Source organism: Phyllobates terribilis, unplaced genomic scaffold (genome assembly GCF_046119375.1).
Source record: "Phyllobates terribilis strain yellow unplaced genomic scaffold, ASM4611937v1 Scaffold_4__5_contigs__length_816908805, whole genome shotgun sequence".
NCBI classification, from domain to species: domain Eukaryota; kingdom Metazoa; phylum Chordata; class Amphibia; order Anura; family Dendrobatidae; genus Phyllobates; species Phyllobates terribilis.
In genome coordinates, this window is record NW_027362764.1 from 68,051,463 (window position 1) to 68,066,356 (window position 14,894).

The 14,894-nt window shown below is 46.2% G+C and overlaps 1 protein-coding gene across 1 annotated transcript in view; it reads left to right on the forward strand.

Moving 5' to 3' along the window:
* LOC141264614 (macrophage mannose receptor 1-like) overlaps nucleotides 1-14,894 on the forward strand; it is a 203,872-nt gene that overhangs the window by 130,922 nt on the left and 58,056 nt on the right. The window contains exons 12-14 of the mRNA XM_073676893.1: nucleotides 2,747-2,940; nucleotides 3,666-3,793; nucleotides 13,698-13,785. Of these exons, the coding sequence (XP_073532994.1) occupies nucleotides 2,747-2,940; nucleotides 3,666-3,793; nucleotides 13,698-13,785 (410 nt within the window). The remainder of the gene's footprint in view (nucleotides 1-2,746; nucleotides 2,941-3,665; nucleotides 3,794-13,697; nucleotides 13,786-14,894) is intronic.

A 14,894-nucleotide genomic window follows, 5' to 3' on the forward strand; every position in this document is an offset into this window, starting at 1 on the left:
CACTGGTTGCAGATTCACGGAGCACCCTTATGGCCCTGTCCTTAAATTGGGCAAAGGTCAGGTCGGGGTTCTGAAAGAACATGAGGCGCAGCTGGGCCCTGTGGGCGCTGGACAGCAGACCTTCTATGAATTGTTCTGTTAGTAGTTTATCCGTTTCCTGCACACTGTCAGGGTCAGTGTGTTGGATAGCCCTCAAGGCTTCCTGCAGATTTAGGGCATAGTCTCTGATGCTGTCCTGTGCCCGCTGCTTACATCCATAGAACCTCATTTTAATTTCAGCGGAGGTACGTGTGTCAAAGGTACCCCGCAGCCGGGCCAGAATACCCTTCACAGTCCTTTTCTCCTCAGTGGGCCATGATTTTACCTCTCTTTGGGCTGCGCCAGTTAACTGCCCCGTTAGTATGCTAATCCTCTGTTCCTCTGTCAGGGGGTAAACGTGGAACAAACTGTATAGCCTTTCCTTGAAATCAGTTAGGGCATGGGGCTCCCCTGAGTATTTGGGCAGCCAGGCCGCTCCAGGGATGTAGGGCAGGGAAAAGGGCATCACCGCTGCTGCAGCTGCGTTGGTGGTAGTGGGGGCCTCTGTGTCCGACATCTCCCTCCCCCCTAGTTAAGCGTGGCCTACCTTCCAACGATCCTCTTCTGTAGGCCGCGGCTCCGCTGCTATGGACGAGGACCTGGCGTCGCGTCCTGATGACATCAGCGCCGCTCTCTCTCCCTTCCAAGACCTTGCGCAGCGTCGGTGCGTGGGGCGGAGCTTTGGGTCTCGCTCGCTTTCGGCGTCCACGCCCCTCTTCTTCCCGCGCGGCGTCCTGAAGATGGCGTCCGATGGCGGGAAGCAGCTGCGGATGGCGGGAAGACGGCAGAAGACGGCGGGAAACGGTCCAAGATGGCGTCTGATGGCGGGAATCGGCTCCGGATGGCGGGAAATGACTCCGGACGGCGGGAAACTTCGCCACAGGTAAGTTACAAAAGTCTCTTTCAGGCACGCAGTACCCGGTGGTTGCGGGCATGAAATCCTGCCGACTACGCCAAAGCTGACTCGCCCCCTGGGCCGTGGGGCACTCGGATCCGGGCAATAGGGGAACGATGGGAGTAGTAGTGGCAACCCGGTTCCGTGGCTCAGGGTGGTCAGGCCAGTGGTAGTCTGTTATGTGTTGATGATTATGTCCGACTACGCCACCCGTGGATTGCGGTTATTAGGAACCGCCGCTGCATGCAGACCGCTGGGGCTGATGAGGTGTGCAGCTAGGATAGTGTGACTCCCCACGGGAAGAGTGCGGCCCCAGGGCAGTATAATGGATGTTGGGAGTGATGGTAGTGAGAGTCCCAGTGCTGATAGTGCTGGAGGAGCAAGGAGCACACAGACAACAGGTTGCAGTCCAGGGTCTTTACTAGAACAGGTAAACTGACCCACAAACAGTCCCGGCTAGGAGGGGACCTGGATGTCTGAGAGCAACGGGGAAATTGGCCCTGGTCAGGGTGAGGGTGTAGGCCTACCGTGCTTTCTGCGCTCCTTCTGGCTATCTCCTCGTTATAGGGTAACAGCCCACGTTTCCGAGCTTTCCGTGTATTCTCGCCTGTATGGCCTGTGACGTGGGTTCCTTTCTGCTCCCAGCCTTGTACAGCTTTACTGGTCCCTTCGGTTGTGGCAGGGCCTCCAGGCTTCTTAGGCCAAGGAATATACAGTCCCCTGCGAACTGGTTATCTGCTGGGGGATGTAGAATCCTGCCAGCCTCAGACACCAAAGTCTGGTAAAGTCAGTCTCTTATCTGCCAAGACAGGCCTGCTTCGCCTATTGTCTCTGGCTTGTGGCTCTCCTCCTGCCACACTTCCTCTTAGGTGCAGTGCAACTGTCTGTCCCTGCTCTGCTCTGGGACACGTCTCAGTCCTGAGACAGGCCATCAAGTTCTCCCTAACCCTGCCCTCAGTACCAGCTTTTATAGGGGCAGCCTGCTCCCCCTACTGGCCTGAGACAGGAGGTACTGCTTGCTAATGTTCCCCTGACTAGAGAACCTCCCCCTTGCTCTCAGACACAGCTTTAATACATTTTGTGGCATCCAGGCCAGGGTGACACATAAGGATTTTAGATGTTCAAGTGCCATTGCAAATCTAATAAGTATTGAGAGTAAGAAAAAAGCAAATACTTTTTTTTTTGCAGCACAGTGGATACGTAACGTTTCAAATGCAAAAAACATTGGTGGAATTGTTGTTGCCAAAAAAGTAAAAATGTAAAGAAAACAAGAATGCAATAATTTCAAAATCTGCTTCCAATCAGTGTCCTCCTCACTTCCCAGACGTTTATAGACAGTTTTAAAAAGAAGAGGGTGATGCGACACAATGGTAGACATGGCCATGCCACAGCTTCTTTTTAGATGTGTTGTTGCCATCAATTTCTAAGTGAATAGTTTTGGGGTTTTTTTGTCAAATGAAATAGAAAAATGTCCAACATTCACCTTCTGATCTGTTGTGAAATATGGCTGCAAGAGTTTTCCATATCATTGCGTTCTCATTTTGTTTCCATTTTACACAGCATCCCAAATTTTATGAAATTGTGGTTTTATATTCTTTCTCATGGAGAATTAAGAAAAGTTAGTTAATAAGTTGTATGCATCTCGAAACATTGTGAATAATATTTATAACTCAACCTGCAAAAAACAAGCCCCCATGTGGAAAAAAATAAGTTATGTCCCTTGTAATGATATAAAGTTTAATTGTTCCTAAAATTTTCAATTACTCTTTGAAGACAGAAGACAGGGCTGTGTAGCAATGAGAACTGGAAACAATGCGGGATTATGGGATGTTATAAACTGTGAAGAGAAAGCTAAATATGTGTGCAAGAAGTGGGCACAAGGAGTGACGCCTCCTCCGGTACCTAAAACAACTGCAGAACCAACGTGTCCAACTAATTGGACTACAACAGACCATGGATGTATACAGGTGAAACAAACATATCTGTGCACTGACCTTGGGAAGGCAAAAAATTGGCTAATTTGACACTGAAAATACTGTCACAATTCACCAGTATTCCCCGTGTGGGTGGACAATTATGGGACGCTATGTATGCAACTTGCAAACTTGTAGTAATGTGTCCACTAGACTCTTGCACTTCTCTCAATTCTCTTTTAAAGAGGACCTGTCACTTGCTCAAAAAAAAAAGTTAAATACCTTGTAAAAATGCCTGAGCTCTCCTTATTCTGCAGCTCTTTTCCATTTTGCACTGTGTCGCTCCATTGCAAAGATATTCACATTTGTTTCCCCAGGAGAGCACTATGTGAAATTTCTGCTTATAGTGCAACTAGGCGTTTCTTTTTTGGGAGGGTGCACTTTCACCTTTCACTCACAAGCGCTGCCAATCACAGCTCAGCAGCTTCTAAGACTGCTAGACTGACAGAGTCTGAGTGGAAGGGATGAAAACACACGCTCAGAAAATAAACTCTCAGTTGCACTCCAAGCAGTTTGCTACCACTAGTGCTGGACATGAGCCTCTGGATTTCTTGTGTTTTTCACTCTGCCCACAAACATCAGGAAGCCGGGGGGTACAGAGCTTTGTGGGAGTTAAATGGAGCTTTGCTAGCAAGAAAATTGTCAAGTTAAATCATTTTTAGGCAATTTAGAATTCATTAAAAAATTACTTATAAAAGTTTTATCTGTTCTTCTAACAGTTTTACTCCACAAAAGATTATGGTTTAATGACGTGGACTGAGGCAAGAGCGTTTTGCAAAACTATAGGAGGTGACTTACTCAGTATCACTAGCAACGTGGAGCAAGTGAAAGTTGAATTGTTTCTACGGTAAGCAGCAATCTTAATTTACATAATGTGAATATTATTTTTTTTTACATTTCTCTGGAGGTGGCCATAATGGAGGCATTTTCAATTGGTTAGAGCCCAGAGAGGGGTAAGAAAAGCCAAGGATCTGTGGTAGATGACATTTTATAATAATATTATTATTATTATTATTATTATAAAATTCTCATCTGAGAATGATGTTCCTTTTATTAATGGTGGCTGAAGTGGTAGTTGGAATGATTCGTCAAATTCAAGCTGAGGGTTTTTCATAGAATGAAAACTCAAACTCTCCACTAGGGGAGGATCATTATTTTAACTGTTATTTTTTGGGCTAAATTTAAATTACAATTTGAAACAATGGGATTAACAAACAACACATGGATATTATTTGGGACTGAGATATCATCAGGGATGGTAATCTCTCCAGCTGTACAGGCTCCAATGACACTAGGGTAAGAGCAACTTTTCTTCATGTTATCACCCACTTACAAATCAAGGACCCTATTTTTCTTCCCATTTACAGATAACCTCTTCACAGAGCAAGATGACCAAGAATTTTAGTCCAACCTAATGGGAGTAACAATCCTAAAAGTCAATCTTCACCCTTTAAGCATAAAGCAAGGCTTATTAAAGGGTCAATATTAACTTTTAAGATTGCTATCTCCAATAGGAGGGAGTAGAATTCTCATACTCTTCCTCTCTGAAGAGGCTATTTACATATTAAAAATTCCCGGAGGAGCATTGCATGGCCTATAAGTCTTCTTCCACGGGCTTGGCACTCTCTACAAAGAGAAACATACCCCCTTGGAGCACCCGTCAGGTGCCTCCCACCTAGCCAAATCAGATCACCTGCTTTGCACTGATGAGGAGCAAACACCCCAAAACATGTGTTTGCAAATGGAGTGCATGGTTGCATTTTATCCTAAGTCTTGTGGTAAGGCTTGTTAGATTTTCAATATTGACTTTTCGGATTGCTACTCCCAAAAGGTGGCTCTAGAGTTCTAGTCCTCTTCCTGTTTGAAGAAGCTATTTTCATATTAAAATTCTCAGAGGAGTATTGCATGCACTAGAAGTCACCTTACTATGACGCTAGTCATTACTCATGGAGAAGCCATGAGGCTGTGTAGTCAAGAGGTCAGAGGTCAAAAGCCAAGAGGGTACGTCATTGACAGAAGGGTGAAGCAAAGGCGTAGTCAGGTAACAGTCTGAGGTCAGAATTCCAAGAAGGTAGCAGGTCACAACAAAAATGCTATTCAGTCAGATGGTCAAGACAAATCCAAGGTCAAGCAGCAAAGATCATAATACCAGATTAGGAGCACAGAGCAAACAAACATCTTAAGCAAAGCTACAATTGTCAATGACCTAACATTGCCAGATAGTTAAATAGCCTGCGAGTGGCGGGATTGTGACTGCACCCCCTTCTTCTAGGGGGGCCATTGGACCCCCAGGTTTTCCAGGAAACCAAAGATGGAAGGCCCTAACCAGACGATTGGCCTTTATGGAGCGAGCCGGAACACAAGATCTCTCCTTGGGTCCATATATCCTCCAATGAACAAGATATTGGAGGGAATTTTGGACTCTCCGAGAATCTACAATCCTCTGCACCTCTTAGTCTAACCCTCCAACAATGGAAACTGGAGGAGGCGAAGACAAGGGAGACAATACAGAAGGGATAAACTCTTTCAACAGGGACTTGTGGAAAACATTTGGAATATGAAGTTAGGGAGGAAGTTTTAATCTAAAGCCAACTGGGTTGATAACCTCAAGAATCTCATTTGGGCCAATTGTAATGTGATGCTAGTCACTACTCATGGACAAGCTGTGAGCCTAAGTAGTCAAGAGGTGCAAGGTCAAAAGTCAGGAAAGTACGTCATAGACAGAAGGGTGAGACAAAGTTATAGTCAGGAAACAGTCCGAGGTCAGGATTCCAAGAAAGTAGCAGATCACAACAAAAGGGCTAGGCAGACGGATGGTCAAGAAAAATCCAAGGTTGAGCAGAAAAGATCATAATTCCAGATTAAGAGCACAGAGCATACACATACCTTTTGAGCAAAGCTACAATTGGCAATGACCTAACATTTCCATCCAGTTAAATAGCTTGGCAATTATTTGGAAGGGAAAACACCTGAAGGAAACTCAAACACTGCATTGGCAGCCCGACACACCACCATAGGGTGGCTGAGCTGTTACTCATACGATCTCTAGGACACAGCGATTGGTGGGATCGTGACATTTATGAAAGGTTTGCACTCTCTTCAAGGAGAAAAGTTCTCCATTAGAACTACTGTCAGAGGCCTCTTACCCTACCAAACTAAAAAATCTATTTGCAGACATGTGATTTGGGGTGTTTTCCCCTTCTCTGTTCGAAGCAGGAGATCTAATTTGGCTAGGTGAGCGGCCTCTGACATGAGGTCTTACTTTCTGAAGAGGCTATTTTCATATTTAAATTCCTAGAGGAGCATTGCAAGGCCTAGTAGTAGTGATGAGCGAGTGTATTTGATACTATTCGCTATTAGCACGGATAGTACGGTATTCGGGTTACTCGTTATTGCGAGTATTTGTGTACTCGCCTCGCTATATTCGAATGTCCCGCCCTGCAGTTTTGGCGCCTCCTTTGCAGCCACTAAACATGCTGGGCTTCTTAACCAATCACAGTAATGCCGCAGACACCTTGGTTGTGGCATTACTGTGATTGGCTGGCCGCCCAGCGTCATAGGGTCTATTTAAGCCTTGCTGCCGCCATTTTGTGCACATTGCATCCGGAGCCTGCGTTCTACAAGCATATGGAGAGATCGCTGAGCTGCTAGGGAGCTACGTGAAGTGTATACTAGTTCAGTGTAGAGTAGGAAGTTTGAGCAGGGAAAGTTTAGCCGCTCACTAGCTTCATAATACCACCAAAAAATAGCTCTTTTCAGAGCTAAAGACTCACAACAAAGTCAGAGTACAGGGAGGGAGAGATTGTGTATTAGGTGTTGCTTTTTTTTTTTTTTAAAAAGCACCGGTCTGTTTTCCCCGCTGTTTTAGGAGTCAGAGCCTGGCTTCTGCTGTCCACATTACTCCACTTAAAAAGGCTGTTAGTGCCCAACGCAAAGCAGTAGTCCAAACATTTCCTACTGCCTGCTACCAAGCACGCACCAGGCCATTTTCCCCGCTGTTTTTGGGGTGACAGCCTGCCTTCTGTCCACATTAGTCCACTTAAAAAGGCGTTTAGTGCCCTACACAAAGCAGTAGTCCAAACATTTCCTACTGCCTGATACGAAGCATGCACAAGCCCATTTTCCACACTGTTTTTGGGGTGACAGCCTGCCTTCTATCCACATTAGTCCACTTAAAAAGGTGTTTAGTGCCCTATGAAAAGCAGTAGTTTAAACAGTTCCTACTGACTGCTACCAAGCACGCACCAGCCCATTTTACCCACTATTTTGGCTGTGACAGCTAGTTTGGTGTGTGCCATCAACATCTAAAAATCTGTCAACAAAACCCAAAATGCCAAAAAAGCCTGTTGTTAAGGGACGTCGACGTGGTGTTGTCAGTGGTGCGCGAGAAGGCACTCAGTCTGTGTCAGGTCAGAAGAAGCTTGATGCATCTACTATGTTCCTGGAGAAATTTCCTGGTCTGGAACGTAAACGTGTGTGGAAGCCAGAAGAGCGAGAGCAGATTCTGTCTTGGATAGCAGACAAGGCCTCTACGCATTTGCCAAGCAGCAACAAATCTTCCACAACCACACAGTCTACTGTTGATGCACAGAAGGCTGGCCCATCCAATCCTGAAGCTGGTTCTCCTTCCTCCCGCTATTATCAGTCACAGGAGACATATGACCCCAACCTTGGCCACTCTGAGGATCTGTTTGGTACTTATCCTTAGGTTGGCTCTGGCCTATCACCGTGCAGCATTAAAGAGGGACAAGAGGAGATGGCGTGCATTGATACTCAAGTATTTGAGGACCTACGGCTAGAAGAAAACCACTTGGAGGAGCGTCATTTACTGTCTCCAGAGGTGGAGGCTGATGATGATGAGACACAGTTGCCATCAGGTCAGCCTACAATGTCAACTAACTGGGAAAGGAGGAGGAGATTGAAGACAAGGTGATCGATTATGAGTCCACTGATCCGACCTGGACCTTTGGCATGCATAGCCATGACAGCAACACAGAGGAAGATAGATATGTAGCACCAACACAGGCACAAAGGGGTCGTGGTTTGCCCAGAGTGAGAACTGGGTCATATGTTCCCAAGAGCACCCCTGCTGTGCACCAAGTCAGGACAAGGGGGCGTTCAGCTGCTGTGTGGAATTTTTTTTCTGAAAGTCCTTCAGAGTAAAACATTGTAGTCTGTAGCATCTGCAATACCAAGTTGAGCAGAGTCCAGAGCAAAGGCAACCTGAGCAAAACCAGTATGCGAAACCACATGGCAGCCAAGCACTCCAGTAGGTGGACGGAAAACCAGGGTACCAAATCTGCGCCTGCGGGTCAAATTAATGCCATGTCACCTGGGCTATGTCCTTCTGAATCTGCTGTTCAGGAAGCAGGTGCTCATACCTCCTGCCCACAAGCTACAGTTGCTCACACACAACAAACATCAACCACATCCACTTCCTTGTCCCAGCGAAGCGTCCAATTGTCTGTGCCTGAGAGCTTGGAAAGAAAGCATAAATACCCAGCCAAGCACCCACAGGCACAAATACTAAACTCGCACATTGCCAAATTGCTAGCTGTGAAGAGGTTGCTGTTTAGGCTCCTGGGAAGACAGTCTTTCCTTGATCTCTTGGCCGTGGCTGCCCCATGATACAGTGTTCCCAGACCCCACTACTTTGCCCGGTGTGCCGTCCCTGCGTTACACAAGCACGTGTTAAACAATCTGAACCGTGCCCTCACCAACGCCGTAATCAGGAAGGTCCACCTAACAACAGACACCTGGACAAGTTGTTGTGGACACGGACGATACATTTCTGTCACACAAAGTGGGCCCAACTTCTGTCAGGGTTTCCGCCTCTTCATATTTCACTTAAAAAAAAAAGAAGCATGGACCACACCTCCAAAAATCATACATTTGATCTAATGCCTCTTGGCAAAAATATATATAACTGAACATGGGGTTCTTAGTTTAACATTCTGATCAGACTGTATGAAGCCCACTGCCACGTCACGGCAAACCTCGTAGTGAGTCCTAACATTTCCTACCTGAACGGGAGCGGAGCCGTGCACCAACCACCGCCACAGCGACAATGCACCAGCAGGGCGGGCGGCCTGGTGCCTCACAGCACCCATGCTACAAGACCGAGTCCCCATGACTCCAGGCCACGCCACCCCACAAGCACAAAACCACAACAACAATGGCCGACACACTGCACCAACCCCCATAAAAGGAACATTGTGGCTCACCTTCCTCAAGCTCTCAAGTGAGAGCAAAAATAGGCTAGACCCTCTTTGCAGACTTCTGCTAATTAAAATCGCCTGTGCCAAATGGGAGGAGTGCTGGTCCAAGAAAGGGGAAAGAATATGCAATGCAAAAAAAAGAAGCATGGACCGCACCTCCAAAAATCATACATTTGATCTAATGCCTCTCGGCAAAAATATATATAACTGAACATGAGGTTCTTAGTTTAACATTCTGATCAGACTGTATGAAGCTCACTGCCACGTCACGGCAAACCACTATTTTTCAACAGGACAATGACCCCAAACACACCTCCAGGCTTGTAAGGGCTATTTGACCAAGAAAGAGAGTGATGGGGTGCTACGCCAGATGACCTGGCCTCCACAGTCACCAGACCTGAACCCAATCGAGATGGTTTGGGGTGAGCTGGACCGCAGAGCGAAGGCAAAAGGGCCAACAAGTGCTAAGCATCCCTGGGAACTCCTTCAAGATTGTTGGAAGACCATTTCTGGTGACTACCTCTTGAAGCTCATCAAGAGAATACCAAGAGTGTGCAAGGCAGTCCTCAAAGCAAAAGGTGGCTACTTTGAAGAACCTAGAATATAAGACATATTTTCAGTTGTTTCACACTTTTTTGTTAAGTATATAATTCCACATGTGTTAATTCATAGTTTTGATGCCTTCAGTATGAATGTACACTTTTCAAAGTCATGAAAATACAGAAAAATCTTTAAGTGAGAAGGTGTGTCCAAACTTTTGGTCTGTACTGTATGTCTGACATCCATGTCCACTCCTGAGGTCTTATGTGTGGAGTCTGAACTGAATACCGACTGCCTTGTTGATGCTGGTACTCAACAACTGCCCTCTTCTACTCGCAAATCCTTCCCAACATCTGCAGTGTAGAGATCCAACGCGTGGGGACATCACACACCAGTCTGTGAGCCGGAAGCTGCAAACGCTGCTGAAGCACGGCAAGGGCGGAGGAAGTTGTAGCTGACTTTCTAAAATGGGCACACAGGCGGCGTACTTTAACAAGCAGATCCGGCAGCTCTGGGTAGGATTTGAGAAACCGCTGAACCACGAGGTTAAGCACATGAGCCAGGCATGGTACGTGTGTGAGCTCGCCTCGCCTCAAAGCCGCAACCAGGTTCCGGCCATTGTCGCACACGACCATGCCTGGCTTTAGGTTCAGCGGTGCGAGCCACAGATCTGCCTGCTCATTCAGAGCTGTCCACAACTCTTCAGCATTGTGCGTTTTTTCAGCTAAGCATATTAGCTTCAGCACAGCCTGTTGCCGCTTGGCCGAGGCAGTGCTGCAGTGCTTCCAGCTTATGACTGATGTGGTCATTTCGGAGGAGGAGGCTGAAGAGGAGGAGCAGGCTGAGGAGGATGAGGTGCAGGAGCTGTAGACCGTGGGGGCAACCCTGATTGACCTAGGGCCCGCAATCCTTGGCGTCGGGAGGACGTGTTCCGTCCCAAGGTCCGACTGGGTCCCGGCTTCCAATATGTTAACTCAGTGTGCCGTCAGCGAGATGTACCATCCCTGCCCACAAGCACTTGTCCACGTGTCCGTGGTTAGGTGGACTTTACCGGTAACTGCGTTGTTGAGAGCACGGCTAATGTTTTGGGACACATGCTTGTGTAATGCGGGGACGGCAGAAATAGTGGCTGCTGGGGACCGAGTACCGAGGGACGGTCGCCGCCATCAGGTTGCGGAATGCTTTAGTCTCCACGAGCCTAAAAGGCAACATTTCGAGCGCAAGCAGTCGTGAAATGTGAGAATTTATTAGTGTGGCCTGTAAGGCGTTGGCTGCATATTTGCGCTTGCGTTCCAAGGACTGGGGTATGGACAACTGAATGCTGCGCTGGGACAAGGACATGGACGTGCTTCCTGATGCTGCCACTTGAGAGTGTGCATCGACAGGTACAGGGCAGGAGGTGTCTTCGCATGCACCATGGACAAGGGATTGACTTGCATGCACAACAGCGGAAGAAGCAATGGTGCCACCCACAGACACTGTTCCTGGACCCTGGGGTTCGGCCCACAAAGTCGGGTGCTTTGCTGCCTTGTGCCTGATCATGCTGGTGGTGGTCGTTTTGCCACCCCTGCTGATGCTGGCCTGGCAGGTGGTGCAAATGGCCTTTTTGGGGTTATCGGCAGAGTCTTTAAAAAACAACCAGACTCGGGAAGACCTAACAGTTGTACTTCGTGTTGGTGTTACGGGGAACGGTTGCCTGCCTTCTGTCTGCGGCCACCACACTGCTTCTTCCTGCCTGTTGGGGTGCTACGCCTCCCTCCCCCTGTGTGCTGCTGTCCTCGCTCTGCATGTCCTCCTACCAGGTTGGGTCAGTTACTATATCATCCACCACCTCGTCTTCCACTTCCGCACCCTGGTCCTCCTCCTGACTTTCTGGCAATTGTGTCTCATCATCGTCCACCTCTTGTGACACTTTCCCACCGTCGCCTTCGTGTGACCGTGGCTGCTCAAATATTTTGGCATCGCTACACACGATTTCCTCTTGCCCTGCTTCAAGTGGACCGGGCGAGAGGCTCGAATCTATAAATGGAAAAGTGAACAGCTCTTAAGAGTGTCCAAGTGTGGGATCAGTTGTCTCTGGGTACTCGGCATAGTGGGAGGAAGGAGGTTCAGGGTGAGGAATATGCAGTCCAGACTCACGGTTACTGAGACTTGACCGTGTGGAAGACAGGGTGGTGGTGGTGGCTAAGTGACTGGAAGCATTATCCGCTATCCAACCAACAACCTTTTGACACTGCTCTGGGTTCAATAGTGGTGTGCTGAAATTGGGACAGGAAGGTCAGGAGAGAAGATGTGGGTGCTTGTTGTGGCACAATTTCGGCTTGCCCACGGCCTTGTCCTCGGCCTCTGCATGCACCATTACCATCACGTCCAGTTCCCCGTACCTTGCCACGTGCCTTGCCCATTTTAAATGGAGGACAGTATCTTCCACGCTCACTACAAATGATTGAGCTTGGAGCGAACTTATATGTGATCCGTTTGACAGAGAAAACAGAGTTTTAAATACCTGGCCTGTAGGTAAGTAGTTTGAACAGTAAACTGCGGTGAATTGCTTCAATGACACACTAAAGGAAATTTTTTAATGTAGGCCAGAAATGGCAGTATTTTCTGACAACGTATATGTGATCCGTTTGACAGAGAAAACACAGTTTTAAGTAGCTGGATTTCTAGCGCTGTAATATGGAAAGGACCTGGCTGTATTCTACAGTGCCAACAAGCAAATGGCACAGAAAAAAGGTGTTCTCTGGATTGCTTTTTAAGCAAATAATGAGGATTAAGATCCAAAAAAAGTATTCCTGGCCCCTGAGACCTGGGCCTTTCTATAGAAATATCTTACAGCAGCAGAAGGCAGAATTGGAATGGAGCCTCTTGTGCTATATGCACTGCAGTCTGCTATATACACTGCCTGCCTATACACCCAGCCTGCCTGATATCTCTGCAGATGGATTAGACCTCAGAAGGATTGTTTGTTAAGATGGATATGTGTAATGTACGTTTTTTCTCCCTACACTACCTAATACACAAGCAAATCTGTCCCTGACTCAGCAGCACCTCTCCCAAAACAAGCAAATGGCGCAGAAAAACGGTGTTCTCTGGATTGCTTTTTAAGAAAATAATGAGGATTAAGATCCAAAGAAAAATATTCCTGGCCCCTGAGACCTGGGCCCTAGATATTTCTATACAAACAGCAGCAGAAGGCAGAATTGGAATGGAGCCTCTTGTGCTATATGCACTGCAGTCTGATATATACACTGCCAACCTATACACCCTGCCTGCCTGATATCTCTGCAGATGGATTAGTCCTCAGAAGGACTGTTTGTTAAGATGGATATGTGTAATGTATGGTTTTTCTCCCTACACTACCTAATACACGATCAAATCTCTTCCTGACACAGCAGCAGCTCTCCCTACACTGCCTGATTCCGAGGTAGACTGTGACGAGCACGGCGGCGCCAGGTCTGATATAGACCTGATGACGCTGTGAAGCCAGCCAATCACTGTAATGCCAACAACCAACATGGCTACGGCATTACAGTGCATGGCAGGCTATCCCTGCATGTTCATTGGCTTTCTAAAGAGAGCCAAACATGCAGGGAGGGGACCCGAGTTCCCGCCTGAGCAACCTAGAAATACTCGCCGAGCATGTTGAGCAGTGAGATGCTCGGGCGAGCGCCGAGCAGTAGCGAGCATGCTCGCTCATCACTAGTCCTTATGCTTTCATGGATATATGCATGCAGACATACAGTAAGAGCCATGCAGAAACTCTGTATGTCTTGCATTTTTACTCTTAGGAGGTATTGTGAAATTTAGTCTAATCTTGGTGCTAAATATCTACAGTATATTAGTACAGGGGTACAATGTATCTTTTTATTTTACAATTAAGATTTTGTTAATGATTAAAGGTCAATTTCCTTTCTGCTCTTACTATGTTATAAAGTACCATATAGCCTATACCTGAATGCTTTGGAAATAATGTATTACATTTTTCACAAGCAAAAAGAACATCTACTATGGAACCTTCTGGATTGGTCTAATGCACAGTAATGTGGATGAAGGATTCACTTGGTCTGATGGATCTCCTGTAAGTATTCACTTTTGTGCATTGAAAATAATTATCCTTCTTATAGTAACAGGGGTGGACACAGACAGAAAGGGGCCCCTCTGTCAGAACAGTATATGGGCTCATTGCTCATAATAATGCACAATTCCACCTGCTTTGCAGAAGTGGGTCCTCCTGTACAGGTTGCATTAATGATGCGTCCGACCCTGAATTGTAAGGAGTACAAGTAATTTAATTCTAATTTCCAGCGATGAGCATTTTATGCAATTTGATGTTGCAGATTTCCTGCAGCATTTCTGCAGCAATCAGCTAATTACAGTTACTTGCATTTTGTTATATTTTTGAATTTTTTTTTATTTACATGCCTTTTCTATTGCATTTTTTCAGCTGTGTTTTTTCTTTCTTTTTGGCATGTCATGAAATTTCTGGATACTGAGCTATGCTAAAGTGTAATTGATAAAGTCATGTGCGGATTACATATGGAAACGCAGTAAAACACACACAATTTTTATACAACATATTGTACTTTATGATAGTGGTACAATTTGTTCGATATGACTTGTGTTTATTTGTGAAAAAAAACAGAAATTTGGCAAAAAGGTTCACAATTTTGCCAGTATGAAAATTTTAATTTTTATTCCCTTAAATCATAGAGATATGTCACGCAAAATAGTTAATAAACAACATTTTCCACATGTCTGCTTTACATCAGCACAATTTTTTAAGCATAATTTTGTGTTAGGAAGCTATAAGGGTTAAATTTGACCATCGATTTCTCATTTTTCCAACAAAATTTGCAAAACTATTTTTTTAGGGCCCACATCATATTTGAAGTGACTTTGAGGGGCTCAAAACCACCTTCAGGAAGTTTATCATCCCCTCAGGTGTTTCATAGGAATTAATGGAATGTGGAAGGAAAAAAATATATATTTTTTCGCAAAAATGTTACTTTAGACCCAATTGTTTTACTTTCACAAAGGTAACAGGAGAAAATGGACCCCAAACTTTGTTGTGCAAATTCTCCTGAACACGCTGATACCCCGTATGTAGGGGAAAACCGCTGTTTGGGCGCACGGCAGGGCTAGGAAGGGAATGAGCGTCATTTGACTTTTTGAATTTAACAATTGCTG